Raw genomic sequence first — 26182 nt, forward strand, 5'->3', positions numbered from 1 at the left:
TTGATCTTCTGTCTTCAGGTCATGAGGTTGACAAAAAAACTTAAACTGACACACTTCATTTGTTTACTAACACTAAATTCATGTTGTAATTCCATAAAAAGCAGCAGTTGTGTTAAATTATTGAGGAAAAACTGTGGTAGTTTATAAATATTTACTTAATTTACAGGACATCACAGCTTTTTTAACAAAAGTACATTGTTGCAGATCCACAGTCACATACATTTGCTCTTCAGCAAACATGTATTTAAACCATGTATTTACAAATATATACACTTCATATTCAAAACGCAGTTCACAAACAAAATGTTCGTACACTTCTTTACTGATCCTGTCTATATCAGGAAGCTGTATGTGTATGTAATTAATGTTCAGGCTCATAATACCTCTTCTTCATGGCTCGATATTTCCTGAGGAAACACAGTGCTTCTAGTTCCTTGATGACAAACTCGCCCCGGGCCACCAGTTTCTGGATTTCCTCAGGGTCTGTCACATCCTTATTCTTCATGAAGGCAGACTTCAGTCGATCTCTGAAATACGCTGATCCTTTGGGATAGTCTCGGCCAACGTACAGCAGCTTTAAAGGATGATGAAAACCTCAGCGTTAGATTATCATCAATAGAGTAGAAGGACGATGTAACATAAACATCTATCTTCATTTGTTAGTGTTTGTATAAACTCTCGGAAAACGTGACAAATACAGAGAGAACAGATGAATCAAAGTTACTAATGTATTTATAAAATGTAATGTTAAAAAACAAACATTGCATAAAAGTACTTATATTACATTACATGTCATTTAACAGACGCTTTTATCCAAAGCGACTTACAATGGAATTGAGTACAATCAGCCAGGGGTGGAGTCGAACCTGCGACCATGATGTCTTTCGCACACAGGGTACTGGTCTTAACCACAGAGCCACGCCACCCCCTGCTATACTTAGTATAGCAGAACATGCTACAGAATGCAGTCATTTTACAAACAATATTACTAACATAACAAAAACATTAGGTCTGGGCAATAACTCAATTACATTATATATTGTAATATTATTTTCTTCAATATCAATACAATAAAGGATAACTATATATCAATATAATGTGTTGGAGCTATTTATTAGTTTTGGTGCTCAGTGGTAATTTCAGTAGTTAATAGAATAGTTTATTAATTTATGATAGATTATTTTGTTTACATTATAGTCAATAAGCCCGCATGGATATTCAGTTTTCTTTTAGTACACTACCTGCCCAGGGTGCAATAGTAGTCGTAATAGATTAACTTTGAACATGTTGACAAACTTTTGTTGACAAACAGTAACTATATGATGCATATGCACTGAAGAAACATACTTTCAAATGTGCAAGTTGTTTTCTGTTAAGAAGTTTAAAGTAACTGGTTTCTTCAACTGCTAACTTGGAAAACCATTAATGATTATTAAGATCATAATAAGTCATGATGCCCAAGGAAAACTGTAAAGATGCAGGCTTGTTGCAGCTTAAAATAAACCTTTCACTCATGTGACATATGATCAATTTCTCCATTCATAATGAACCCAATAGTAGAAATTCCCAACATTCTAATTGAGAGTGCCTTTAATGTGTGATACTACGGTACTGTGTATATTATCACAGAGCATGTGTTGCTCTGCACTTACATTTTTGTACAGTCTGAAAACCTCTCCCCTCAAAGGGTTGGCCATGTTAGAAACACAGGGGCTTCCACTCACCTGAAACAAGACAATTCAAATGAAACTTAATTTGGCATCAGTTCAGAGGGTAAATCAATGGGTCAAGATTTCAATCACTTAAAATTTGAAGATTCCAGTCTGCTAACCTTCGTGTCCACTTTTCATAGTTTTTAAAGGTAGTGACTGTAAGCGGTTCCTGTCCTGAAGACTGATGGAGTGAAGCCAGCATGCAGTGTTTCGATAAAGGAGCAGGAATAAAAACAGATAAGGAGCTGAGCTTATGGCAAGCCGTTTTAACATTTAATCACTACACAGGATATTCACTAACGATATCTGCAATGCCATTCTTACAGTCACAGATATCTGTAATTCAGTTTTTACTAGTACTAATACAATCTACTTTTGCCATTCATGTGTATGGGGTTTGTTATAGATACATACAATTCAGTTGGGGATATCTGTAACTGAATTGTAGCTATATCTAATTCCAACTTCAGATATCTACAACTTTATTCAGTCATCATTCAAGTTCATGATATCTACATTGTCCTTTTTAGATATGTTGAATTAAGTTTCAGTTAATCAAAATGAAGTTGTAGATATCTCGAACTTGAAATGTCAATAGATATATATCTGAAATTGGAATTTGAGAGGTCTACAGTTCAGTTACAGACATCCACAATTGAAACTATAGCTTTGCCTAGTTAGTAAGAATGACCTCATCGATATGTACAGCTGCAACTCATACAATGAAATTACAACTAGTCGTAGTGACATCACAGACATATGTAATGGTAATTCCAGATAGTCAAACTTGGTTCCATAGAAAACTAACTTTGTTGCTGTTAACATGTCTTTAAAATATCAATGTTGGAGGCGAAATTCTGTTTATTAAGACGATGCCACAATATTTATGGTCCTCAACCTGCTTAACATCTCCCCCATCTATGGTGGAGGTGGTGGTGGGTGCAGGAGTTAGAAAACACAGACTGTTATTATCAGACAACAGCAGACATACATAAACGACACCAGCAGTGGGCGTGGGCGAATGAAGCCACTGGAGCTAGCCAGTTAGCTAGCTTATTTGTTAGCGTTTTTACTACAAAACGTAGTTCACACAAAATGACCATATAAAAGTGTTAAACGGTGCATTCATATTTACACGTGTTGTTCTAGCAGGGCAGTTTCACTCAGACTACACTGTAGAGGCGCCTCCTTTTCACTTTGTCCTCCCCTTCACTGTACACTGCCGCTGCACACCAGGCCGTAAATCGTTTTGTTGTTATGCCGTAAAAGAAAACAGACGACTGCGCATGCGTACGCGTGTCTATGGTTACAAGACGCTAGAGTTTTAGTTGCAACATGGTGAGTCTTCTTGTTTCCGAAAAAGAAAGTAAAATTTGTCTCTAAACTGTGTAATTTCCAAATTAGATAATCATCATAGATAGAATATGTATTTTCATCTTAATATTCAAATTGTTTCAGTAGTCAGAGCTCAACAGTGAGATCCACAGTGTGTACATGTTCTTTTTCTTGGCAATCGACCCATTTTCACCTAGGTACAGATAAACCGGTGATGTGTCTCATTAAGAACTATGTGTTATGTCTTGTGATGGTTTGAAGTCGTCCAAAAAGGGACATAAACTGTCCAAGGCTCAGAAGGTGAAGCAGCAGAAAGAGGAAGAGGAGAAGAGGCTGCAAGAGGAAGGTAAAACCCTGTCAGAGAGCTGCCAATATTCATTTTAACTGGGGCAAATTATGGCCCCAAATAAAATGCAGCTGTTAACTTGAGTAAATAACATGTTTTTACCAGACAATAGAGTTTTTAAAAAATAGTGCATCGTTGTTTTTCCTTTCCAGAGGAAGCCCGTCTACAGGCAGAGAAAGAGGAACAAGAAAGGTTGGAAAGAGAGAGGAAGGAGAAGGAGCGGGAAAGACTAGAGTTAAAGGTAAGCTGTCAGTCATGCCCATCTACGATTATCTGATTCCTATTTATTACTAAAACAGACACAGCACATGCTCTCTGTTGTGTGGAGTGTTTGAAGGTTGTCATGTGCCAACAGGACAGAGAGTGCAGGGAGAGTGAACTCAGTGAATTACGCCATCTACTGGAAGAAAACCATACTGCAGTAACTAAATGGAAAGCTGAAGCTGTGGAGAACGCCATGGTTTGTTTTTGTTCTACCAGTGATCAAATATTTCCTATAGGGAAAAAAAAGGTGATGATTGAAGTACAATATAATATAATAATTCTTTGATCCACACCCACATAAGACCAGCAGAATATAAATATATTTGTTAATTGTAAATAATAATGTAAATATGTATGTTTTGTTGTACAGTGGGAGAGGTACATGCGTTGTGATGGTAGTCCTGACCCGGCAGTACAACAGGATATTAACACATATATCAGCTTATGGAGAGATGACCCAGAGGTCAGCGTCACACCTGTGCTCAAACAATGTAGCCTCGCTCTCCAGGTCTGTATTCCATGTGTCATTGTGACTTCACTTCATTAATTCCTGTTTTTAATGTTTTAATCTTATGTGTAGGGATCATATGGGTAGGGATGATTGGTGGGTGGAGAGGAGGTTGTTCTTTGTTTTTATTCATCCTGTGAAGAACTTTGAGTTGCATTGATTTGATTTGCTGATGATTGATTGGTCCATGACCACTAATAAAAATGGAATGGTGGATTTAGTCTCTTTTTGAAAACAAGTCAATTTGAATAAAAACAATTATAATAGGATAGAGTGAAGCCAGGCACTGAACTCCATTGTTGAAAAATATGAGCCTATGTACATTTGCCCTTGAAGCTGGTTGAGGAGCTGGAAGCTCTGCTCGCAGATGTCACAGATCCACAAGAGGCTCTCAGGTACCGAGAGGCTCTCATGAATTTGCAGGAGTTAATCCACTCTAAACATCATCTCACTGCTGAGGAGATCCTCAAGGTAGGAAAAGTCTATCTGCCATGTGATCACACTGTGAAGTACTTTGTAACCGCAATACAAAGTAGTAAGGAAATTAGCCATAATAATAATAATAATAATATATAATAATTAGCGATGATAATATAATGATTGTGTATGGTTTGCTGCTTAATATCATGTGTAATAACTTTTTGGAATTACTGCTGTCTCCTTGGTGACAGAGGGCCAGTGAGAACACTGACACTGAAACAGGCAACATGCAGACTGTGGTGAAAGATGAAAACATCACACTGTGTCTGTGGGCCAACCTCGAGAAGAATCCAAGGTATGGATACCTAACCAAAGAAAATAATGTAACGTTCTGAATCTGAAGCACTCAGTTCTTGTCTCCATGTCTAACTGCTCCATTCAGGTTTAAAGGTTTAAACTTTGAAGAGGTCGGCTTTGGCTTTGAGCTTCCAAAACAGTTGGCTGTCAGTGACATTGCTGTACGCATTCTTCACACGCACTATGACCACCTGACCTTGCTCGCCAGGACGACTCACCTGAAAATACACACACTAAGCCACAGGTCTGATATTATATCACTGTTACCAGTCATCTGGTCATCACTGTTGCTTTATTTTCGTGTCCTTCCTCCTCTGTTTGGTCCCAGAAGTCTTTCAGGGGGTGACGAGATTCCAGCAGGTCTGGCTCTACCTGAGCAGGGGGAGGCAAGAGACAACGGGGAGGGGAAGGATGACAATGAGACTCAGCAGCAAAGAGTGGATGAGGAAGTACAGTCCATCCAAGGGGTAGAGGGGAGAAAGGTAAAAGAAAAAGAATGAAAAAGGGCTCACAATGACTGAAAGAAGATTATAAAAAGAACTGTATATACAGGAAACATTTACATGCTGTTTTAGGGTAACCCTTGGATTGAAGTTTTGAAATTGTTGGGTTCCTACATTCACTGTGATGCTTTCATTTCTTACTGTGCATGTGCTGTACTTCACAGAGCGCAGCCAGTCAACAGTCGAGGAAAACCAGTGCCCAGACTGCAGAAGGACGAGGAAGCCAGATACAGACACAGATGGAGGCACTCTCTGGTGAGACGCCTAATATCAAACACCCAGTGATGCTTCAGATGTAAACACAAAGGCAGCCGCACCAAAATACAACACATCGTGCTTCACAGTCTGTATGTTCTCCCTGTGTGGTTTCTGCCCCCAGTCCAAATACATGCAGATTTGGGGATTAGGTAAATTGGACACTCCACATGCAAAACATGCAAAGACATTCACAGAAACAATCATAGACAAAAAAAGGAGCTGAGAAAACACATTCTTTCTAGTTTGCTAATGAAGAAACGGCAGAGTTATAGATAAATAAATAATAAACCAAACATTGATAAACTAAAATTAAATAAGCCAAAAATTATAATCAGAATTAAACTATGAGCGAAATAAAAAACTATTGCATCAAAAGAAAAATAAGTAAATAATTTAAAAAGTATTAAGTAAGATCTCCTTAGATCTTCCTGAACATCTAAGGGGAAAGACTGTGGGTCTTGTTCTAAATTTTGGGGCAATTAAAAGAAAACCTGAGGGTTCTCAATGGAGTGTTTAAAAGCAAATGAAATCAGAAGAACCAATTAAGCACTGATAAAAGGATTTTAAAATCAATTAAAATAAAACAAACTGACAGGGTTTTCATACATAGAACAACACTAACTAACTAACTAACTATAACTAAGTTGTTTTTCTTATGGCTGACAAAGTTTATTTACATGTCTGTAATCCCAAGATTAAATAGATGGTGTTTTGTCCTTCTCAGCCGAAGGGGACTTGACATCTCCCTCAGAGGACCTCACAGTAGTGGACAGCACTGAACATGTCCAGGTGGTGGACTTGATGGAGTACACACCTCTCGGTGGGGTTTTCTACTTTGATGTGTTCCACCTCCCACCACAAGCCCATCATGTCAACAGCTGGGAAATTAGACAGGTCGATAGAAAAGATTTTCAGTGTCTGCATCCACCAGGTCCTGTTATTGACGGACCATATTTCCTCTTTTTCATCCTCCACAGCTGCTGGACACGGGATTACAAGTGTTTTACTACCCCATAGAAAAGTTGAGCTCAGATGACACTGACACCATCAGCTGTCCTCCTGTCACTGTGTCTGTGAGGCTGCCGAACTGTGTCGTCTTTTTGGAAACTCCCCAAGTGGCTCGCTGGGATGCTGCAGGTGAGACACACACAGGGACACACACACCATGCACAAACTCTTCACACAACCTATTACATTTTGTAATAATGTAATACATTTTCACTTGAAGTAATATTGCCACATTGTGTAATAATCAGTTATAATCAGTTATGATACATTGTGGTAGCTGATAATGGTTGTGTCATTTTATAAGAATTAATTTTTAATTAATTAATAATTAATTAACATTATTTAACAAAAGGTATTCTAGCAGTAATCATGACTAGAATTAAGTTAAATATATTATATACATAATCAAAAAGACAAATTATTTTCTCATATGAACCTGCAACAGTCTTGCTGTGAGAACACAATGCCAGCCCATTATTATTGTTTGTATGGTTGTTATTTGTTAAATTGTTATTACTTTATGTTTTTCCAAAATGCAGCAGATTACATAATGAAGTGAAAATGAATAATTTTTTTTTTTTTTACATAATGTAGTTTTACAAGGGGCTTTGAAAAGTATTCCAGTGTCATGTCATGAAAGCTGTCCTCTCTTCCAGGTAAGCAGTGGAGGATGGACGGCATCGCTGATGTGTCTTACAAGGAGGAAGAGGCCGAGATCTCCTTCAAAATGGATGTCTTCCAAGCATTTGTGCTGATGCAGGAAACCTATACCAACTTTCCCTTCCAGAGTTGGGAACTCAGGCCACTGGGCCCAGACTCTGCTGTTTTTACAGTCAAAGGAGCATTCGTTGATGTCACCATCACAATCCAGGTAAGAAACACAAGTGCTGTATAGTCACACATCAATTTTCCCCCTAATTTGGGAATTATTTTGTTAATTGTAACGACAGGGTGACCAATGCATGCTGCTGTCGGGGCAAGAGAAAGGCCTCTCTCACCTCCTGGGAAAGCAGATGAGTGGCCCTGCTCTGCAGAGAGCCATGCTCAATGCAGGGATCAACATCTTTGTGAATGAACACACCGACAAATATGTCAGCACCTGTGGCAAGGTAATCTTCTACTACTGGTTACTTTTCAGAATAAAAGAACATAAATAAGATCAGAAGGTGAAGTGTTTTCCAACCTTTTTTACCTCTCTGGAAATCTTTCACACGTGTTTGTTTTAAAAAGTGCAGGAATTTATAAAATGAGAATCACACACTGTTATTATATGTTTCCAGAAACTTAAATGAGCAAAACAATGTTTTGACCTCAGTTTATCAGGCATTGTCAAATTGCCATTAAAAAGCAAGACAAGCAATATCAAAAATGGTGTCTTTCAGGGAGAACAATGTGGGTCCGGCTTTTTGATTCCCCACCTTTACAACCAACACTTACAACTTGTAAACTGGAGTAGATCACAGTCCAACAGTTAAGCATTATAAAATCAGGCAAGTGCTCTTTCTCCTCTTTAGGACCCACTTACTGAACATGCTGCCTACGAACAGATGGCCCTCTTCGCCTCTGCCTGCGCTTTCTCATGGAGCAAGTGGAACTCCAAATGTGGTGCAGAGCATCTGGTCATGCAGGTACTTTTGCTTACATACTGTATAGCTGCAGCTTTGAGGTTACATTCTACCCTTTTCTCCTGCTGTGGAATGACCGACTTTTTTTTGCAGCCACCACATACACTGAAAGAGTAATTAGAAGTCATTTCAGTGATAAGATCTTCACCACAGAGACAGGAGGTAACCGTGCCATCTTGGCTCCTTAAGCATTTACACACAAAGCACGGAAAAGATCTTATCTCTTTAGAATGAGGAAGACGGAAGAAATTATTTATTTCTAGTTGACGGTAAGGTTATTGGCCATGGACAGACAGGAAATTACTGTACATTTACTTTTGATTCTTCCTCTTTTCTCCCGTGTCTTCCCTGTCCTCTCTGCAGGCATGTGAGCACCATGGCCCCACTCCTGTACCAAAGGACTTGTGGCACCTCTACCTGCTGGGGGCTCAGATGAGCCTGAAGCTGGAGATCACAGAGAAGAGTGAGGCTTTCTGTCCAGACCATTATCCTGGCAGTGAGTTGCATTCAACCTTTATCCACATGCTCCAGGACGACATGAGCACTGATGGCATAGTAAGGACCAGAGAATCCAATTATCTGTTTGTCAATACAGTGCAGAATCTTCTCTGTGCCACCAGACCCCTCATGTATTCATGAACCTGTTGGAAATGACCAATTTAAATGCCCGAGTTCGGAATGCAAGGTTGGATGCAAATAAAGCATGTTTTTTAATTGTACAATAGGCTACTTTATTTGTGCAAAAATGTACGCATCCTCTTTGGAACATAGAAAAGTGTATCAAGTTGAAAACAGTGACCACCACAGAAAGAATGTAAGAGGAAAAACAAACAAAACCTTTGGTGTTAAACCTGTAACAATGCTAAATTACAACTTAACAAAAATAAACAAATATTCTTATGTCTCCACACAAATCTAACATATTTATAAATATAGATTTCAAAACATTAAAAACCACCTAAAATTTGTTTTATTTCCAGTGATTATAGACTAAAAATGAACAGGAATGAAAATGTTCCTTTCTATAAATGGTGCCAGTCTGTTTTTGTATCTTCAAGTGCAGGAAATGTGTTTAAAAAGCCAAGTGGCACAATCGGAGCCATTGTTCATGATGTTTGGCAATGAAGTACACTATGGCCCATTGTCTGACTTTGTGGACCAGTGCCATCATCCTGACTGAGCTGTGACACGATTGTTCAGCGTTGTGTCAGATATGTTGATCAAGCCCGATTTGACATATGGTGGATCCTGGTTGATAGCTGTCCACAGCACTGATATTTTAAACCGCATCATAATGCGGTAAAGATTGGGACCGGCCAACTGTATAGGACACTGGTCACTACCAGTTGCATCTGCTCTTACAACACAGACACACAGATCCTCACACACAGACTAACTACTTTAGCAAACGTGATGTGATATATGAAATCCTCTATAGGGTTAACTTTCCCCTGAGGACTGACCAGTGCTGTCAAAGTAATTTTTAAGAGTCTTCAGGCACCAATAAACGTCCATTCAGGAGTAGTGTTCTGCCCCCTCTTCATCACCACTCAAGTGCACAGACAACCTCTGTACAAGGCCAATGGGCGATAGCACCATCAACCCTGGATTTAGAGGGCTAGACAGGGGGCTGCCCGTTGTGCCGGAGCCCCGCGTAGGGCCACAGCAGCTGCTGGATGGTCATCCAGGAGTCTCCAGTCCCCACAGGGGCAGCATCTACTGCTGGCTGCATCACCAGGCTGGCCAGCAGAGCCAAGAGACCTGCCGATAACAACAAAGCAAACTCATTATGATCTAATCCCAGGCAAACTGTATTGAAACATATGCAAAACAGTATTGTTTATTTTTAATAAACAATATACTGTACTGTAATATACAAAGAATATGTTATGTTCTCAAACTGTAAATGGACAGAGTGTACCTGCCAAAACCAACAATAAGGCCAACCAGAGCCAGAGGCCCCTACCCCCTCTGGCTACAGCTGCTGCTGCTCTGGAAGAGGTCAGGCTATGGGACAGAGACTGGGCCACTCCTGGGTCTGTAGATGTAGGGCTGGAGGAAGGGCTTGGACTGGAGAAGGGCAAGGGAAGAGAATGTTATACTAGACACTGTGGGGGGAAAAGTTATCAAATAAAGCGAGCATGGATAAGGATAGCAAAATTATGATTGGCAGCTTATCCAATGAATGCCAGCGGGTGAGTGAGCTGTGGCTTGGTGCAATTAGGGCTGAACTTATGAAGTAAAATCTCTAACTGCAACTGTGATTTAAATCGCGATGTATTTTAAAGTTGAGCGTCAGTTAAATATTTGTTATAGATTTAAAGCTATTTAACTCAGTGAAATTATTTAAAACCAGATGTAGCATATACTACATACTCAAAACTTTAACTACTATATTATATTTTCTTGTTTATTAGTCGTTCATAAAGAAACCAGAACATACTCAAATTTAAGGATCTCAAAATCAGTGGCGCTTACAATAAAAAACAAAACTTAAGTGCAGCCTTTGCAATTTGCCGATTGCATCTTTACAAATTGTGAAAATTATGAATCGTTCAGCCCTAGGTGCAATCCGAGATTAGCGTCAATGAAGTGCCCTTAAGCACCGGTTTCAAACAGTGTCAAAACCAATCACACCATCAGCATAATCAGCATAATAAAGAAGCTGCAGCAGTACAGTTAATGGAAGTTGGCATGGAAGGGGATTTGGTCAATGGCTGGTTAGGCAGAGACAGCAGACAATTTAAGCGTGTGATATCTCAAGAAGAGGAGCGCTAACGAACACCACTCAATTATGATGTGAGTCAGTGTAAGGCTGTAAGCAGCCTGTGACTGACTCCTACAGTACCTGATAAATGCATGCATTTGTTTTGTTTGGACAGACAGAGTACTTTACTTAGCACTTTGGATTCTTCTTCCTTCACACTTACAGCATAACAAACAGCTCATCCTGACTCCTGAGCAACATCAAGGAAGGAAAAGAGGAAAGGAAAGCTCAGAACACATGATCTGCTTACACTAACAGTTCAAGTTGACACAGAAAAATTAAAGATTCAAAGTGCAGTAGTAGTATATAAAACCAAGGTGGTTGAACACGTTAGTAAATGACAGAAGCCCAGTAAAGATCATTTGTCATCAGTTTGATGCTTTGCACAGAGCAAGTCAGAAATTCAGATTTGTGCATGAAATTACAAAGCTGCCAGTATGATTTTTGCAAGTTGACACACACCGATTTCAAATCAGCGTAAAAGCTGAAGGAAATGCTTCACTTCTGGTCCTTAAAGTGAAAACGCTGTGTAAACACGATTACAACGCCCCTGAGCTGCTGGAGCAAAGAAGCAGCAAGTCCAGCACAGACCAGTATCATGAAAGAGTTTCATCATTGAGGAGTTTCCACATGCCCATCTAACTTTACAACAGATTTAAAAAGGCACAGTATGAGCAATGATAGAAGATTCCAAGCTTGACTGAGAAATTAAATTGGTCACTGATATCAGAGAGGACACATGGATGTTTGATCTGAGGTGCAGTGTAAAAACATCAGAGAAATGGCTGTTTAAAAACACATAACTAAAATTTAATTTTAGTTTAATTTTATTTGTCAAAAATGACTGCAGTTAGCTACTGGAACCTCAGCACGGCTAAATGATGAACTCTTCCACTATGCAGCTAGCCTCTTAGCTTTGCTGGTAGAGATTGGTGCCACAGTGGGCTAGCGGTTGGCATTTGGCTGAACTAACGTCTTGAGTGGCAGAATGAAGGAGGTGAGTTTGCTGCCCAGCTCACAGAGACTGGACCTCCTCCTCTCTGCCACTGGCTCCTCCTTCTGCTGCTGCTGCTGCTGCTGCTCATCCTCTGACTGGCAGTCTGTGTTGTTGCAGGTCATCCTGTGGGCACGCGTGGGTCGGGCATTCACAAACACACTGTTCAGTTGCACATTCAAATACAAGCGTGAAGACATAACCAAACCCATTCTGTGAGTACACATGTAGATTCCATGCATCTGCAGCAAAAACAAACAGGCAGATTCCCCCGAAACACTTGAATTCCCCTGCAGTACACAAGTTTTGATAGATCCCTAAAAATGTTTTACAACCTAATCTGCCACATGCCCAGAAATACTGTACATGCTATATGGTCCAATATTAAATTATAATACAAAGATTCAAGGTCCCAAACTTTGAGATATGTGGAGCATGATTAATATCCTCTAAGCCTCAAGTTTAGCTTAGCTTGTCAAAAAAAGAGTTATATATGGAAATGCTACAAGAATGTAAGCATCTGATAAATACTTCCCCAAGCGAGGATGGAGCAGTTACAATAAGATGGCTGCCAGAACTTTCTTTCAAGACCCATTTGAAAAGTCTGTATTTTAACAATGATGAAAATCTATTCCAGATAACATCAACTGCAAAGTTTTTGGAGAAATTATCCACCACCAAGACATGGTGTCGCACCAGAGTGCAGCCATCTTTATGCATCTGTGTCCACGGTGAACGAGCTTGTGCGACACAACCAGGGCGTTAACCTTCTCCATGGTATTTCTTACCCCTTCATCATGAGAGAGGGTTCTTCAGTATCAACCCAGGCCGCTGAGCTAACAAAGCGTTTTAATGGAGGGCGGGCCGTGTTCTTCCCTGCCACATTCCTGGAAACCACCATTATTACATTGGTGCACAACAACAACAAGAATAAAAACCCACACATCATGGCACAGCTTGAATGTGGCCTGGTTTTAACGGCAACAGTTGATAGTGCACCACCTTTAAAAGGCTTTTTAACGGTTTTCTTGCTTTGATTGTAACACCACTCACTGACCATGTGTCACCAAAATAGTAATGAAGTATTTCATTCATTCATAACCAAATGACTGCACAGAAAAAAAAAAATTCAAATCAATATCTAATTGATTTATTCAACTAATCAATGCTAACAAAAATATATTACTGCATTAATAAAATACCAATAAAGGGAAGTAGACATGCAAATATTAAAATGACGTGTTTTTTTTTAATGTAATGTATTGTTGACTGTTTTGTTATTGTTGTGAATTGCCTTTTAATTTAGTGATGGATTCACATTTCAATTGTAAAAACTTTATAATTCCTCTTATGTCCATTAACAATGAATTAATTTTTATCAATGTATCAATTAATAAATAAATGAATTAAATAAACAAATGCATTGTAATTGTTATAAAGTGATAAATGGATGAAATTCTTATTGATAAGTTTTTTGTGGTCCTAATGCAAGAAAAAGACTGTAGTGTGCATGTGTACTTGATATACTCATATCATAATGTAACAGCAAACAGTCATTCATAAATAGATGGTATGTAAAAAACCTACCATGGGGATCGCCTGGTCAGTCTCTCCATTTCAGTTTCCATGCCATCTTGTGTTTTAGACTGTTGGAAAAGAACAGTTCAAGGATTAATGCATAAACAAAAATATTCCTTTGAAAAACAAGGCGCAATCACAAAACATTTATGATTAAAGCAAATGATGCATTTAAAGAGATATATAGTTATACAAGTTATACTTGATATATACTAGGATTTTCTAAAAGTTTCCATCAGGCATGAGAAACCTCAGAATTGGATCAGTAAGACATAGTTTAGTTTCACTCTCACCATGTCAAAGAGCATGTTGCCTCCACCAGAGCGGGGGATTGCTGCTATGCTGACCCGCCGGGTTGATGGCTGTGAGGGGATCCACGGGAAATAAATGTCAATTTAAATAAAAGTATAACAAAAAGTTGTCACACATCAACATAATTAACACAAATTAAACCTACAGTAAATACTGAGCAATGGAGAATGAGATCACATGCAGCTCACCTTGTAGTACTGCGATGATGATGCCTGCTTCTTACCACGGAAGTCATCTGGATAGAGGAACATACTAATTAACATGTTTACATGCAAGTGCATCTCTGTCCATACAAGTACATCATATACTGTTTGATATCTATATTGCATGCATCTGTGTACTACACTTGCAACCTCTTTCAGTCTGTGATCCAAATGACCGCTCATTCTGCATCAGTGTCTCTCTCAGTTCCAGCAGCTCAGCGTGCTCCTTGGTGTACATCCTCTTCAGGTTCTCCACATGCTGGATCATCACCTCCACAGCCTTACCAATACGATTCTCCTAACATTCACAAGATTTACATTGAATAATCATCAGTCAAGACAACACAATTTGTGTTATTGTTATCTCTGCAAAAACTCAGGTTAGTTCTAATGCCCACCTGATGAATAGCTCCTAGCATCTCAGAGCGACTGGACACCCTGGTCATGGACTGGATGAGGATATCAAGGTTCTTCTGGAGTCTCTGGATGATCTCCATGGACTGGTTGTCATCCTCACACAGAGGAATCAAAGCCTGCGTGGAACGATAACAACCAAGACTGAGAACATACAGTATTATGCAAAAGTCTCAGGCCACCAATTAGATTTGCCGTATTCGCTGTGCTACAAAGACCATACAGTACAATTATTTCTCAATCACAACACTTGTGTGAAACATGGATGCCTTTTTAAAATAAACTTTGCAGCTTACACATTTTGCTAATATATAAGACCACATCAACAAAGCTGGTGGTGCCTTGAGACTCTTGCACAGTAAATGAAATTAAACATGTAAAAATAAAACTTACAAGACAGAACAATCACTGGCATACACACACTGACCTGCAGTAGGCCCTGGCAGCTGGACACCTCCCTGCGGACATTCTCCTCAGCCAGGTCACGTGATCTCTCTTCCAGCCGGAGTCTCTTTTCCAGTGTGAACATGTCACACTTGAAGCCCAGTGCCAGACGCTGGAACTCTGCCTGAAAACATGAAAAACACTTGCCTTGTAGTGAAGTTAATATTGGACAAACACCGAATGTGGCATTGCATTCAGCAAGCCAAGAGGAGCATTAGACAAAGAGCTTTGCTTTATTATGTCCCATTTAAAACCAATGTGACTATGCTGAATGAAAATTATTCCGATTTCAAATGGGGATTTTAAATAAACTTTTTCTAAGAAAAAAACACAAATCTGGAAAGCTGTAGCTGTAATTAATATGTACCTCAATCTCCTTGTCAGTGGGTGACGGGCTGCAGATAAAGAGACAAAAGTTAGGACACTGTGACAACTCCGTACATTCACACATGAATGATTAAGGATTTCAACATTAAGATGGGTTCTAAAAATGTCTGTTGCCTTACCTGTTCCGGTCCTCTTTAAAGCTGTCGCTGGAGTTGGATATAATTGGTGGCTCAGCTAGAGAGAGAAGGGACAAGCACATGCATCATGAGATGACTAATACCTGACCAAACAGTGCAATCACCATTTATATTTGAATGCAGGGATCATCTATAACCAATCTTTTGAAAATGAATCACATTTTGTAGCAAATTAAATAAAATAAATAATATTACTATGTGTAATAAAAGTATAACATGAAAACATTATCCATACATTCCTTCCCATTGGTCATGCCGTCCTCACTTTGGTCCTCCTCAACCTTGTGCTCCTCGACGGCCACCATGCCGTGAGACAGCTCCTGCAGGGTCCGGACAAACATTACTGCCTCTTCCTGCTCCTTCTCCCTCTCCTGCTCTCCTTGTATGTCTAATCCCTCCATTTTTCACATTTCATTTAAACATGCAAACATAACTCCCTTTCCCTGCTCCCTCCCTCTGCTTCAACAGTCTTAAAATAATAAGGATACAGGGTAGCTGAAAGATAATACTCTGAGTGGAGCTAAAATGAAGCTGTCCCTTCCTCTTGCTCACTCATATACACACGCACACACACACGCACACAAGCGCACACACGTTCTCATATGCATGCACTCACATAGCTGGAAAGACAGCATTGCTTTTCAGGTCATGAAGTTATGCTGACTGACTCAACAAATTTAGTCTTAATAGCACCACCTCAATTCACTAATTCATCAAAATTAAGTTCAAAATGTATTTTTCTTTTGTTTGTGTAGTAATGTGGCATCTTCTCTCAACAAAAACTGAAAGAAAAATCCAGTAAGTTGAATAAACTGGAATTCAAAACTAGAATGAAGACTAAAAAAAACTGTAGATAAATCAGACTGCCAACAATAAATTAATAATGAAACACAAACATCTACACACAACAAACCCCTGAGACAGTCTGGATAATGAAGTTGTAGAGTAAAACAGGGCTTACCAGTTCCCTCTTATTTTTTCCAAAGTCCTTTCTGGCTGCATTGTCCTCTGATTGGCAGGGGTCAGAGGTCACACTGCCCATGCCACTCCCTGATTGGCCGATCTGTGTAAAGGTTGGTCCTGACTGAGAGGAGCTGCTGTAAGATAAGTTGCTGTGGTTGAGCCGGTCTGTATCTGGAAGGAAGAGTTGGTGCGTGGGTGGTCAAAGTTACACATCTATGTAAGAATGCATAAACAAACAAGCAGCTGAGAAATATCAGCTCCTCACTTCATCTCCTTCGTGCACACAGATATAGTCTTTTACCTGCCATGCTGACGGCTTCTCCTGGAACTTCAGCTGAATGATCCTGCACACCCTCTTCCTCTTCTATCAACACAGGTAGTAGGCTTGTGCTGGAAAACACATACAGAGCAGCTTTACACGAAACCAAAATGATAATGTCTTTTCATAGAAAAAGTGTCTTTTAAAGTTGAAACAAAAGGCATTTTTTACATGAAGAGATGCAAGTTCAAAAGGTTTTTCAAGCCACCAGTCAATAGTCAATCACTCACGTGTCCCCAGCTGCTGATCTGTCTGCCAGCTGGTCCAGGCTCAGGCTCTGAGAGGATGGACAAGAGTAAAAGGGTAGAGAATGAGGGAGGTAGGCGGTGAGAAAAAGACAGGTGGCCTTGCAGCACATTTGCTGTACCACATTACAAGAAATGGTCAATGATTAAAAAGGTACATGTACATATACGTGTATATGCATGAGTACCTGTCCCATGGCAGTGAGATATCTGAGCTGTGCAGAGTGTGGAACAGCAAAACTGGGCCGATTCTTTATATAATATGAAGCTTCATGGAGCTCTGTGCATGTGTGTGTGCATGTGTTGCTGAGAAGGGTGCTCAGAGAACACGTTAAAACTGGCACAATGATGAGTAGCGGAGGCGGACAGTGTGCATACACAGTCCTATTGCGTGAACACGAACACACACTAGAACGAGGTGAATAATGTAATAGGATATTGTGTAAGAAGTGTACATAATATTGCATTTAAACTCCCTCAATAACAGGAGAGCTACCTCCTCTATTCCATGGCACGGAATACAAAACATCAGATTTCTATTTAAATGTTAAGCAGTGAAAAGAAATAAAACTGGCTGCTGCTCAGTAAACTCTACTATTTAAAGCAACATTAACAGTATCAGATTTGCATCCAAAACATTCATTAATTTGATAAATTCTCCATGGGGAGCTATTTTCCAAGAACTAAAAATGTTTTCCAAGTCCTCCAGAATGTTGTGAATTTCATGTCGAGCTTCTTTCTTTTCTAAATTATGCAATAATGCTAAGCCGCCACCACCACAGTCATCACTGGGACATTTTCGTGTTGCACATAGCAAATGTTTGATACTTCGAGATTAGATTAAAATATTCATCAAGATAAAATCAAGATAGAATGTTAGAAGTCATTAGTTGAGAACATGGGTGGGTATCTGTACGTGCTTCTTTAGCAGACATTTGTGTCCGCCAATGGCTTCAACTCCCCAAAAGCAATGTCGTGATGAGGTGTCACAGGGCTCCATTCAAGGACCAATATGTTTTCTCTTTATTTACTCACTTAGGGCAAAACTTTTTAAATGGCACAATGTTTAACTTAATCACTGATATTACCCTGCTGTAGTTATCCAGCATGCCATCTTAATAAGGTTAGGTATCATAATTTGTTATTAAGCATTGTATGGCAGTAGAGTTCAATGAAATCCCCATATTATTGGCTCTCAATGTGATGATAAAGCCTACCTGCACATTAATTTCTTGCCAATCATTTACCCATTGTTAAAGGCTATACTGTTTACACAATAGTCACTACTTCTAAATGTTGCAACAGCATCTCTGACAAAAACAAATGGCCCACACATTTAATGGTTCATACCTATCTAAAATGTTCCAATGTGCCCACTCCTTTGATAATGGGTTTGGAGCATAATTGTTGTCATTTTTTCCCCCTAAATTATTAAACTTTTTATTTTTACTTTATTAAAAAAAAAACCTGTATCCAACAACAATTTTGATTGACAACTCATTGTGCGAGTTAGTCATCAGTTGATTTTTGGATCATTTGTGCCCAGGTATATCGCAATAAAAAAAGTTTCCTGTGATCGTTCAAAGATAAATTACCAATATGATTAATTACACATATTACTGCAAACTCTTTCACGCAGCATAGTGTTAATTAATGTATTAGAAAATCTGTAGCATGGCAACTTAACATAGTGATACCAAAAGCGTATAAATGTTTTAATATTATATTGTACTTGCCTCCACTGGCAACAGAATTCAGGGGCAGATGCCATAACTCCTTTTGCTGGAGCAGTTGGTAGAATAATGGCCAACTGATTTCTCTGATTGTTCCAATAATTTTACATCCCTGGACGTTCCACCACAGAATTTCACCCAAAACACTAACGCACAGACACGCACCGTTCTCTCGCTCAGCTTAAACATACAGGAAGTTGCAAAGATAGAGAGAGAGAAGGGGGGATCAAATAAAGAGGAAGCACAGGGGATTGTGATGCTATAAAAATAGAGGAAGCTGTACTTATGTACTTCCCTCTGGTACTAACCTTAAAGCAGTTCATGTCGCTTGTGCTCGAGTCCGCTTTGCCTTCCTTTTCTCCTCCTTCCTTGTAGTCCTCAGTGGTCGGCTCACTGCTGACCCCACGTGAAAAGGTAAAACCTCAGCTTTTATGCACTCCTTTCTTAATTTATTTTACATGCGCTCTCTTGCTGTCTAATAATACAAAACTATCTTATTATGAAACAGAGAGAGGTAAAGAACAGCTTTCGTCTCTTTGTAGGTGGACCGTGCCCATGCAAAGCAGCAGAGATGCTCATTACTCTGCACACGCCTCCCACAGTGAAAAAAAATCTATTTGGTTAGCAAAAGAGGCCAAGCCATAGGGAAATGACAAGTCGAAAGGTGACTACTAAAGGTATGGGTAAGAAACCAACTGAGGCTGAGTGAGGTCATCAGTTTTGTGACTGATAGAAGCATCATATCAGTCTGATAGTTTTTGGTTTGTTTGCAAATTCCAGCTGAGTATATTGACAATGTTCCTGTTTAGGTTCCTGGAAAAGACATTAATTAGAACAAAAATAATAGAAGATTGGTTAAGAGCAAACGTTTTATACATCAACCCCCCTTTTCACCCAATTCTGTAACACATTTTGAATTGGAAATCACCAATTGTTATGGCCAAGATTGATCTATAAATAACCAACCCCAAAAAAGCCCCTGTGCCTGCCCAGGGGCTCCCCCTCTCAACTAAATTTCTGAGAAAGACTGCTTCAGAGTTTGATTATTGCTTATTTTCCCATTTAAAATCGATCAGTTACCAAATTATTTTTGTTCTGTTGATATAAATATATTAAATGTGTTGTGGTACATAACAATGCATAGCCACAGCCAACAGAGAGCAATTTCTCCAAAACAAAAAACACAACAAAATTGGTAGCCCCTGGTGGTACTGTCAAAAAGACACCATCAGAGTATGATGCTTTTTCCCCCAAGCAATTTGTCATGTAATAATAAGAAACGCTAGGGGAAATTAAATGAATTCAATCCTTTACCTTTCATTATTGGCAATGGTCTCATCTGGCCCAGGGGATGTACCATCAGGAGAGACCATGTCTGCTGCTGAGGGAGGGGTGTTACCAGGTGTGACTGTTTGTTCTTGTTCAGGTGAGTTGTACAAATTCTTTGTTGTTTCAGAGACTTCTGAAGAGGCATCTGGTGAGAATAGAACAATGCTAGATCTTTACATACATGTTCAGTACCACAAGAATTATTATAACTGGTACAATTTCCAAAAGAAACAAAAACAGTAGTTCAACATGCTCTCCAGTAAAATACATACATTAGCTAAAGTATTTTAAATATATTCGCAGCATCAGTTTATACACAAACATTAATACAATCTGGACCCATATGACAGTATATACAAATACAAAAACAACAAAAGTGATGTTCATTCGGTGGTATTCTTTAATCTCCTCTGAATAATTCATGGAATGATTCACTATTAAATTGAAAATGCAAACAGTTGAGCAGTTGAATAGCAGACAGTCGAGGAAGAAGAAAGAGGAACAGAATGACAGCGAGTGATCTAGCGCGAGTTACAGCAAGAGTGGGGGAGGCGGAGGTCTTACTCTTCTCTGAGTGGGATGGATCAGGGAGAGCTTCAGCCTCTGGGTGTCTAAAGCTGACAGCTTGTGAGTGGGCGCTCAATAGCGCTGCTGCTTTTTCCTATAAAAAACAAACAAACACACAAAACAAAATAAATGTTCAAAAGAAAGTCAAATTAGCAACAAACATCGACAATGCACTAAACAGTAGGCCCATAGTCAGGCAGTTAAAGCAAATCTTTAAAAAGCATTGTGTATATACAAAGCTAAAAAAATGTAACAGCTGACAAACCGCACAGAGCAGCTGCCCCGTCAGTGATGGGATGCTGCAAAGACCCTCAGTTACTGTCAACATCACAGGACAGTAACAAATATGTTCACAGTGACTGCAGGAACAGCAGATGTACAAAGTTTAACACTGAGGAATGAAGAATGTTTAGGAAGATAACAGACATGTCATGTGCAGTTTAATGTATAGAATATATGGTTATTTAATGCAGAAATACTGTAGAGAAAATAAAAATGCTGGTTCATATCATTTTCCTCTTTACACCAGTGTGATCTTGAGGTCCCATCACTATCATTAAATACAGTATAAGGAAGCTACTGCACAAGCAAGCACTCTGCTGCCTGTGACTAATTACAGTATATGTGAAGAGCTATTTGGTAGACAAATGGTAATAAGAGAAAGAGATAGAGTGCAGAAGGTGAGGAGGAGGATAGCAAAAGAGCATTGATAGTCTTATGTGTGCAATGATAAATCACAATGTACATTAGAACAGATGGTATTCAAGTATTCCTACCTTCCAGTTATTACTTCCCAGTATGTTAAGCAACAACAGTCTACACTGTTCACTGTGATGTGGACCAGCAGGTTTCAACCTCAGTTTGAACTCTTATTTATAAAGAATAAAGTCTGAGTCGTATCCCCAATGATAACTGTAAATCACAACTTCCCACAATTACACAGGACATGTATGGTTTTGTTCCCGTAACAACAAAGATATGTATGCCAAACTAAATATTTTTTGAGCTTTCATAAATCAAGGAAGGTAAGATGAGCATCACATCTGCTGTAGAACTGTCCTGCTTCCTGATGACATGCAGTTTCTCACCCCTCCAGCTGCCTAGTACATACAATCACATCCTGTTGGTCGCTGAGCAGCTCATGATTCAGCATCTAACAACTTCAGCAATAGTTTTTGAATCATGGTGAATGAGTTTGCATCTTTTTACAACAACAAACTGACATCCAATTGTTTTAATATGCAACCTGCACAAAGCAGTGGTTCGCTGTTTCCCAATCCTGGTTCTCAGGGACCCCTGCCCTGCATGGTTCAGCTCATCATCAAGTTCCGCAGGACCAGGATTGGGAAACACTGCCCTAGCAGAAATTAATCTTCACTATCTGCAATCAACAAATGATTGCAATCCCTTTTCAAAGGACATAGATTAAAAGTTTGAAACTAAAACGGTCACAAATCAATATGGCAGGTGGTTTAGAGAGACCAAAATAAATATTTCTATGTGTGGAACACATTTTGACTATTTTGACTTGCCTCAAGGAAAAATACTGCAGCTTTGAATCAAGTTACATGGTAAGGCATTTATAGTCAATGCTCTGAGAAGGAGACTTATGAAGTGCGACCATATTCTAATAAATTACTGTTCTGGAGGGCATAACACTTAATATAATATGCAAAATATCAGCATTAAAATATCTGAAAAGACAAAACTAATGTATTTTTTTCAGTAGTGAACTCATATTAGTCAAAATGTTTCTAACACTCTTTAAATTGATATAAATCCACATTTCTATTCAAGGTAACAAACTGTTCCATTTTAGACACTATTTAATGATGTCATGCACTTAACCTGTCTCTGTTATAACTCCAAGGGCAACCTCATTATGAAAGATTAGAATAAGAAAGGAAATATTCGATACTAGTTAGCCAGTGTGTTGTCTTGTTTTTCCACAATTCACTTTGTAGTTGCTTTGATTAAGGGTCCCTAGCAGTATTTAGTGTTTAAATCCAATATGTTAAATGTGTGCCATTTTCACAAAATATCTAATAAAATATAAAGCAAAATATTGAGTACAAGGTTAATACATAATACATACACTTTGATGAGAGGACACATTTTAGTTTACCTGCAAAGGTTGACACATCACCTCTGACTCAGTGCAAATGTCTGTGTGACATAAAAAAAAAAGTAAATATGAATGAAGAGGAGATCAGGGAAGAAAAGACATAAAAAGACAAAAGTCTTATTCGTTTAATCTAACAGGGTAAATATGTGCTCGAAAAACATCCCCACCTTTTTCTAAACCATAGACGGTTAAGACTTATGCTGAGGGATTAAAGTATCATGCATGGCTAAAGTAGCTCTAACGCCCATATCTGCCCTCTTGCTTTTCTGTCTCTCTGCTTGCCAGCCACTCGTGCAGGCAGAGGAATGGAGAGATTAGTGAGCTCACTTCATAGACTCAGATGGTTTCTTACACCTGGCCATAGAAGGACCTTGAAAAAGAGGATTTCACACACACAACCTTTACAGGCACAGGGCCACAACAACCATAGAAGGCAGGGGTCTGCTTCCAATGGCCTCAGGGTATGTGTGTTCCCTTACAGAGAGTGAGTGTGTGCACTGTAGTGGTACTTGAAGGGTGGCTGAGTGCCCTGTGACTGCTGTGGATTACACAGGGATAATCCACTTGCACAAATAATACTTTAGTACCAGTAATGTGCATTTTCTCGTAGCTCTATTGTTGTCTCTTTTTGCATTAGCTGTGGATTTTAAGAGACAGTCATGTTTATCTTCAGCAATACCAAACGCATAGTACATGAAATATGAGGATAAAAGCATATGCAATTCATGTGTCATTTAGTTATTCAATTAATTTGTCTACAGTTTGTACATTCAAACGATTTGATCAATATTATTCTGCTAAGAAAACACATGTAACTGCACTAGGCCAGTACTTATTTGTACTGGTAATCCTACTGAATTTGATCTAAAGCTGAGAACATGGTGAGCACTGGGGTCACAAGAGGGCTAGAAAATGATTAACCTATATTTAGTCCTGGCTTTACACTAGGATATTCAAGCTAGCTTTGGGCTACTTTCGATGCATACTAAAACTGGATATAAAGACTGGATAAATATCTGGATAGTATGTCCACACTCACCTCGCCTCTCTTCCACTATGCCCTGCTCGGGCTTTGCCCCCACAGAGAAAGCAGACAGAGGAGTTGACGTGTCCCTCTCCTCTCCTTCAGTATCCACCACCATCCACCTCTCAACCCCATCTTCCTCCTCACTTCTGTCTGTTAATTTGTTCCCTTTATCCTTAGGTCCTCCATCAGGTTGTCCATCCAGAACCTGGCAATTCCCCTCTGCCAGCTCACTCTTCAGGAAGTCTTGGAGGGCAAACTCCTCATCCCAGTCCAAGTATCCATCTGCAGGCTAAAAAAAGAAACACAAGGAAAAGACAAAGAAAAATGGAAAAACCTCAAACAAATCTTGTTCTGTCAACCACAATGGCCTCACAAAAACACAGCACTGACCACCTGCAGTATTTGTGTAAAATAGTATGGTCCCTGCAGATTTATCCACGTCCGCACAAAGCTGATGTAAACTGCATGTTCGTGTTAAGGGGCACTGTGTGGCTGTATTGCTGCATCTGACCCTGTGCATGTGTCATATACAGTACAATCACTGTTTTGCACTTCAAGCAAATGTACAAAATATACTTAATGTACATTTTAAAGTTGAATTCAACCAGCAAACAATGTAGCACAAGTCTTGAGGCTTAAAGATGACTTATGAGAACAGTGGAATCAGCTAGTTCTGATGTTGGTTCCTTTATGTCTTTCTCACCTCTTCATCTGGTGCAGGTGTCTGACATGAGGCCTCTCTGCTGTCCTGGGGTGTCTTCAGCTGCTCCAGTTCCTCACCCAGCTGTCGCTTCTGGTTCTCCTGCTCTTGCACCCTGCAAATAACACAATGTCACTCGTATTTTTGACAGGTTAATTACAGTAGAAGTGAGCAAATGATCAAAGTAGGCTTAGTAGAGTCAGAAAAACACATGCATAAAGATCCCGATGATGGCATAATGGACATACTGTACCCAATCCGCAGGCCCATGCAGTGTCCCATTCTGTTGCCCAGGGTGACAAGCACCAGTTCTCCAACTGGCACAGTAAACTATCTCAACAGCCCAATCCCAGACTACACACCGATTCACCAATGTGTACTTCAATTAGCTAACCCTAGCACAGTCCAGTCTTAATCTGAATACTCTGTATCACATATCTTCTCTGTACACCTACAACGAACCCTCTTTATTTTATCTTTATTATTAACTGCCAGCCTGTGAATCGCAGCTGGATAGCCTGACCTGTTCTCCCTCTCTGGTCCGATTATGTACCACATCAGACCAGTTATATATCTGCAGGGGATGTCCGTCTCCATGAAAACACAAGCAAACACAGCTCAGTCAAATACAGCACAGGGAAAACCCTTTCACACACAGTTGGTTTGGAGTCCAGATATGGTCCAGACACAAACCTAGTGAAATGGTCCCATTATGGTCATTGAGGCCGAGATGATTGACATGTCTTTCCTCCACGAAGTACAACTGATTAGTCAACTGAAACCGAGCAGTAGAAACGACACCTCAGAGACACATGTAGAGGTCTGAGTGTGGTTACTCATGATAGTTAAACTTTAGGTTAGGGTTACTATCTTTCCAGAGCAATTATGATGCAAGTTCAACCTCTGACTCACTACTAATGTCCTCTTCAGTGATACCAATATTACCACAACTTTCCAGAAATAGTCACTTCTTAGTGAGTCAACCTGGGAGATCACTGCATAAAACTATATTTTCTTATCTGCAAGTCAAGCTTTCTTTAATTTCCCAGCACAAGACTGATTGCAATTCTACTCTTTATTCCTCTGCTCTAATGACATGCACTTACTTCACTTCTCAGATCTGTGACTGCCCAACTCTTAACACACAAAGCCACTGATACAAAGGCAGTGCAGAGACAGAAAAAAAAAACTCCTCACCTGACTGAAAGGTGGAGGATCTCGGTGCGAGACCTCCTCATGTTACTGGCCATTTTGATCAGCTCCTTCTCCAGTGAGTCTGTGTATTGGGCCAGCTGGTCCAGGCCAAGGGCCCAGTCGGCCCTCCTCGCATCCAGCTCTGCCTGCACCGTCTGTGGGAAGAAGAGGCCAAGAGGTCAGCTGCTCGCTCGGATGGAAGGACACATGACGCACAGCTTAAATAGCTGGTCGTCTTTTACACCTTGCAAAAAGTTCTGACACCTAACTGACAAAATCTTTCCTCACAATCCGGCACACTGAAAAACCAGCCGGAGATGGACTTGCACTGGTACAGCTCTGCTTCACTAATGATTTCTGTCTCATTTGGTATGTTTACTGCTTTATGGAAGAACGTGGCTAATGAAT

The 26182-nt window shown here is 39.7% G+C and overlaps 3 protein-coding genes across 14 annotated transcripts in view; 1 reads left to right on the forward strand and 2 right to left on the reverse strand.

The window, feature by feature from the left end:
• Positions 1 to 137: 137 nt before the first annotated feature.
• lyrm5a (LYR motif containing 5a) lies at positions 138 to 2972 on the reverse strand. 2 transcript variants are annotated; one of them, XM_044022190.1, is made up of 4 exons: positions 2848 to 2971; positions 1832 to 1893; positions 1653 to 1724; positions 138 to 574 (listed from the first exon to the last, which is right to left on the reverse strand). In XM_044022190.1, the coding sequence occupies exons 3-4, from the start codon at positions 1695 to 1697 to the stop codon at positions 362 to 364; spliced, it is 258 nt and encodes an 85-aa protein (XP_043878125.1). In that variant the 5' UTR covers positions 1698 to 1724; positions 1832 to 1893; positions 2848 to 2971; the 3' UTR covers positions 138 to 361. The 2 variants fall into 2 exon arrangements, with proteins under 2 accessions (XP_043878125.1, XP_043878126.1); XM_044022191.1 differs by lacking the exon at positions 1832 to 1893 and having other exon boundaries at positions 2848 to 2972.
• An 11-nt stretch (positions 2973 to 2983) lies between these two features.
• Positions 2984 to 9055, forward strand: dnai7 (dynein axonemal intermediate chain 7). Of its 2 annotated transcripts, none has more exons than XM_044022186.1 (16): positions 2984 to 3050; positions 3309 to 3393; positions 3546 to 3634; positions 3749 to 3853; positions 4028 to 4165; positions 4502 to 4636; positions 4837 to 4940; positions 5028 to 5186; positions 5271 to 5424; positions 5610 to 5700; positions 6428 to 6597; positions 6681 to 6840; positions 7368 to 7582; positions 7662 to 7820; positions 8226 to 8339; positions 8700 to 9055. In XM_044022186.1, the coding sequence occupies exons 1-16, from the start codon at positions 3048 to 3050 to the stop codon at positions 8973 to 8975; spliced, it is 2157 nt and encodes a 718-aa protein (XP_043878121.1). In that variant the 5' UTR covers positions 2984 to 3047; the 3' UTR covers positions 8976 to 9055. The 2 variants fall into 2 exon arrangements, with proteins under 2 accessions (XP_043878121.1, XP_043878122.1); XM_044022187.1 differs by having other exon boundaries at positions 5274 to 5424.
• Positions 8575 to 26182, reverse strand: part of LOC122766924 (lymphoid-restricted membrane protein) — a 28392-nt gene continuing 10784 nt past the window's right edge. For 2 of the 10 annotated variants that reach the window (XM_044022176.1, XM_044022175.1), the window contains exons 17-40: positions 25778 to 25929; positions 24584 to 24695; positions 23893 to 24169; positions 22854 to 22894; positions 20726 to 20822; positions 20147 to 20306; positions 19141 to 19228; positions 17085 to 17131; positions 16837 to 16925; positions 16534 to 16706; positions 15808 to 15892; positions 15555 to 15609; positions 15416 to 15443; positions 15032 to 15172; positions 14589 to 14723; positions 14341 to 14488; positions 14176 to 14222; positions 13969 to 14037; positions 13685 to 13743; positions 12886 to 12984; positions 12077 to 12259; positions 11267 to 11293; positions 10258 to 10406; positions 8575 to 10097 (exon numbers count right to left, since the gene is read on the reverse strand). In XM_044022176.1, coding sequence (XP_043878111.1) covers positions 9955 to 10097; positions 10258 to 10406; positions 11267 to 11293; positions 12077 to 12259; positions 12886 to 12984; positions 13685 to 13743; positions 13969 to 14037; positions 14176 to 14222; positions 14341 to 14488; positions 14589 to 14723; positions 15032 to 15172; positions 15416 to 15443; positions 15555 to 15609; positions 15808 to 15892; positions 16534 to 16706; positions 16837 to 16925; positions 17085 to 17131; positions 19141 to 19228; positions 20147 to 20306; positions 20726 to 20822; positions 22854 to 22894; positions 23893 to 24169; positions 24584 to 24695; positions 25778 to 25929 — 2604 coding nt within the window. In that variant the 3' untranslated portion in view covers positions 8575 to 9954. The remainder of the gene's footprint in view (positions 10098 to 10257; positions 10407 to 11266; positions 11294 to 12076; positions 12260 to 12885; positions 12985 to 13684; positions 13744 to 13968; positions 14038 to 14175; positions 14223 to 14340; positions 14489 to 14588; positions 14724 to 15031; positions 15173 to 15415; positions 15444 to 15554; positions 15610 to 15807; positions 15893 to 16533; positions 16707 to 16836; positions 16926 to 17084; positions 17132 to 19140; positions 19229 to 20146; positions 20307 to 20725; positions 20823 to 22853; positions 22895 to 23892; positions 24170 to 24583; positions 24696 to 25777; positions 25930 to 26182) is intronic. The other 8 variants (XM_044022177.1, XM_044022179.1, XM_044022180.1 and 5 more) reach the window with 8 other exon arrangements.

The sequence above is a fragment of the Solea senegalensis genome, linkage group LG3 (assembly GCF_019176455.1).
Source record: "Solea senegalensis isolate Sse05_10M linkage group LG3, IFAPA_SoseM_1, whole genome shotgun sequence".
In the NCBI taxonomy this organism is placed as follows: domain Eukaryota; kingdom Metazoa; phylum Chordata; class Actinopteri; order Pleuronectiformes; family Soleidae; genus Solea; species Solea senegalensis.

Bases quoted from the DNA above. Each gene is read 5' to 3' on its own strand.
- lyrm5a (XM_044022191.1), bottom strand. From the start codon at position 1,697: ATGGCCAACCCTTTGAGGGGAGAGGTTTTCAGACTGTACAAAAAT. The intron at 575-1,652 runs GTAAGTGCAGAG...CATCCTTTAAAG, and splicing joins TTTTCAGACTGTACAAAAAT to CTGCTGTACGTTGGCCGAGA.
- dnai7 (XM_044022186.1), top strand. The intron at 5,425-5,609 runs GTAAAAGAAAAA...TGTACTTCACAG, and splicing joins AAGGGGTAGAGGGGAGAAAG to AGCGCAGCCAGTCAACAGTC. The intron at 7,583-7,661 runs GTAAGAAACACA...TTGTAACGACAG, and splicing joins ATGTCACCATCACAATCCAG to GGTGACCAATGCATGCTGCT.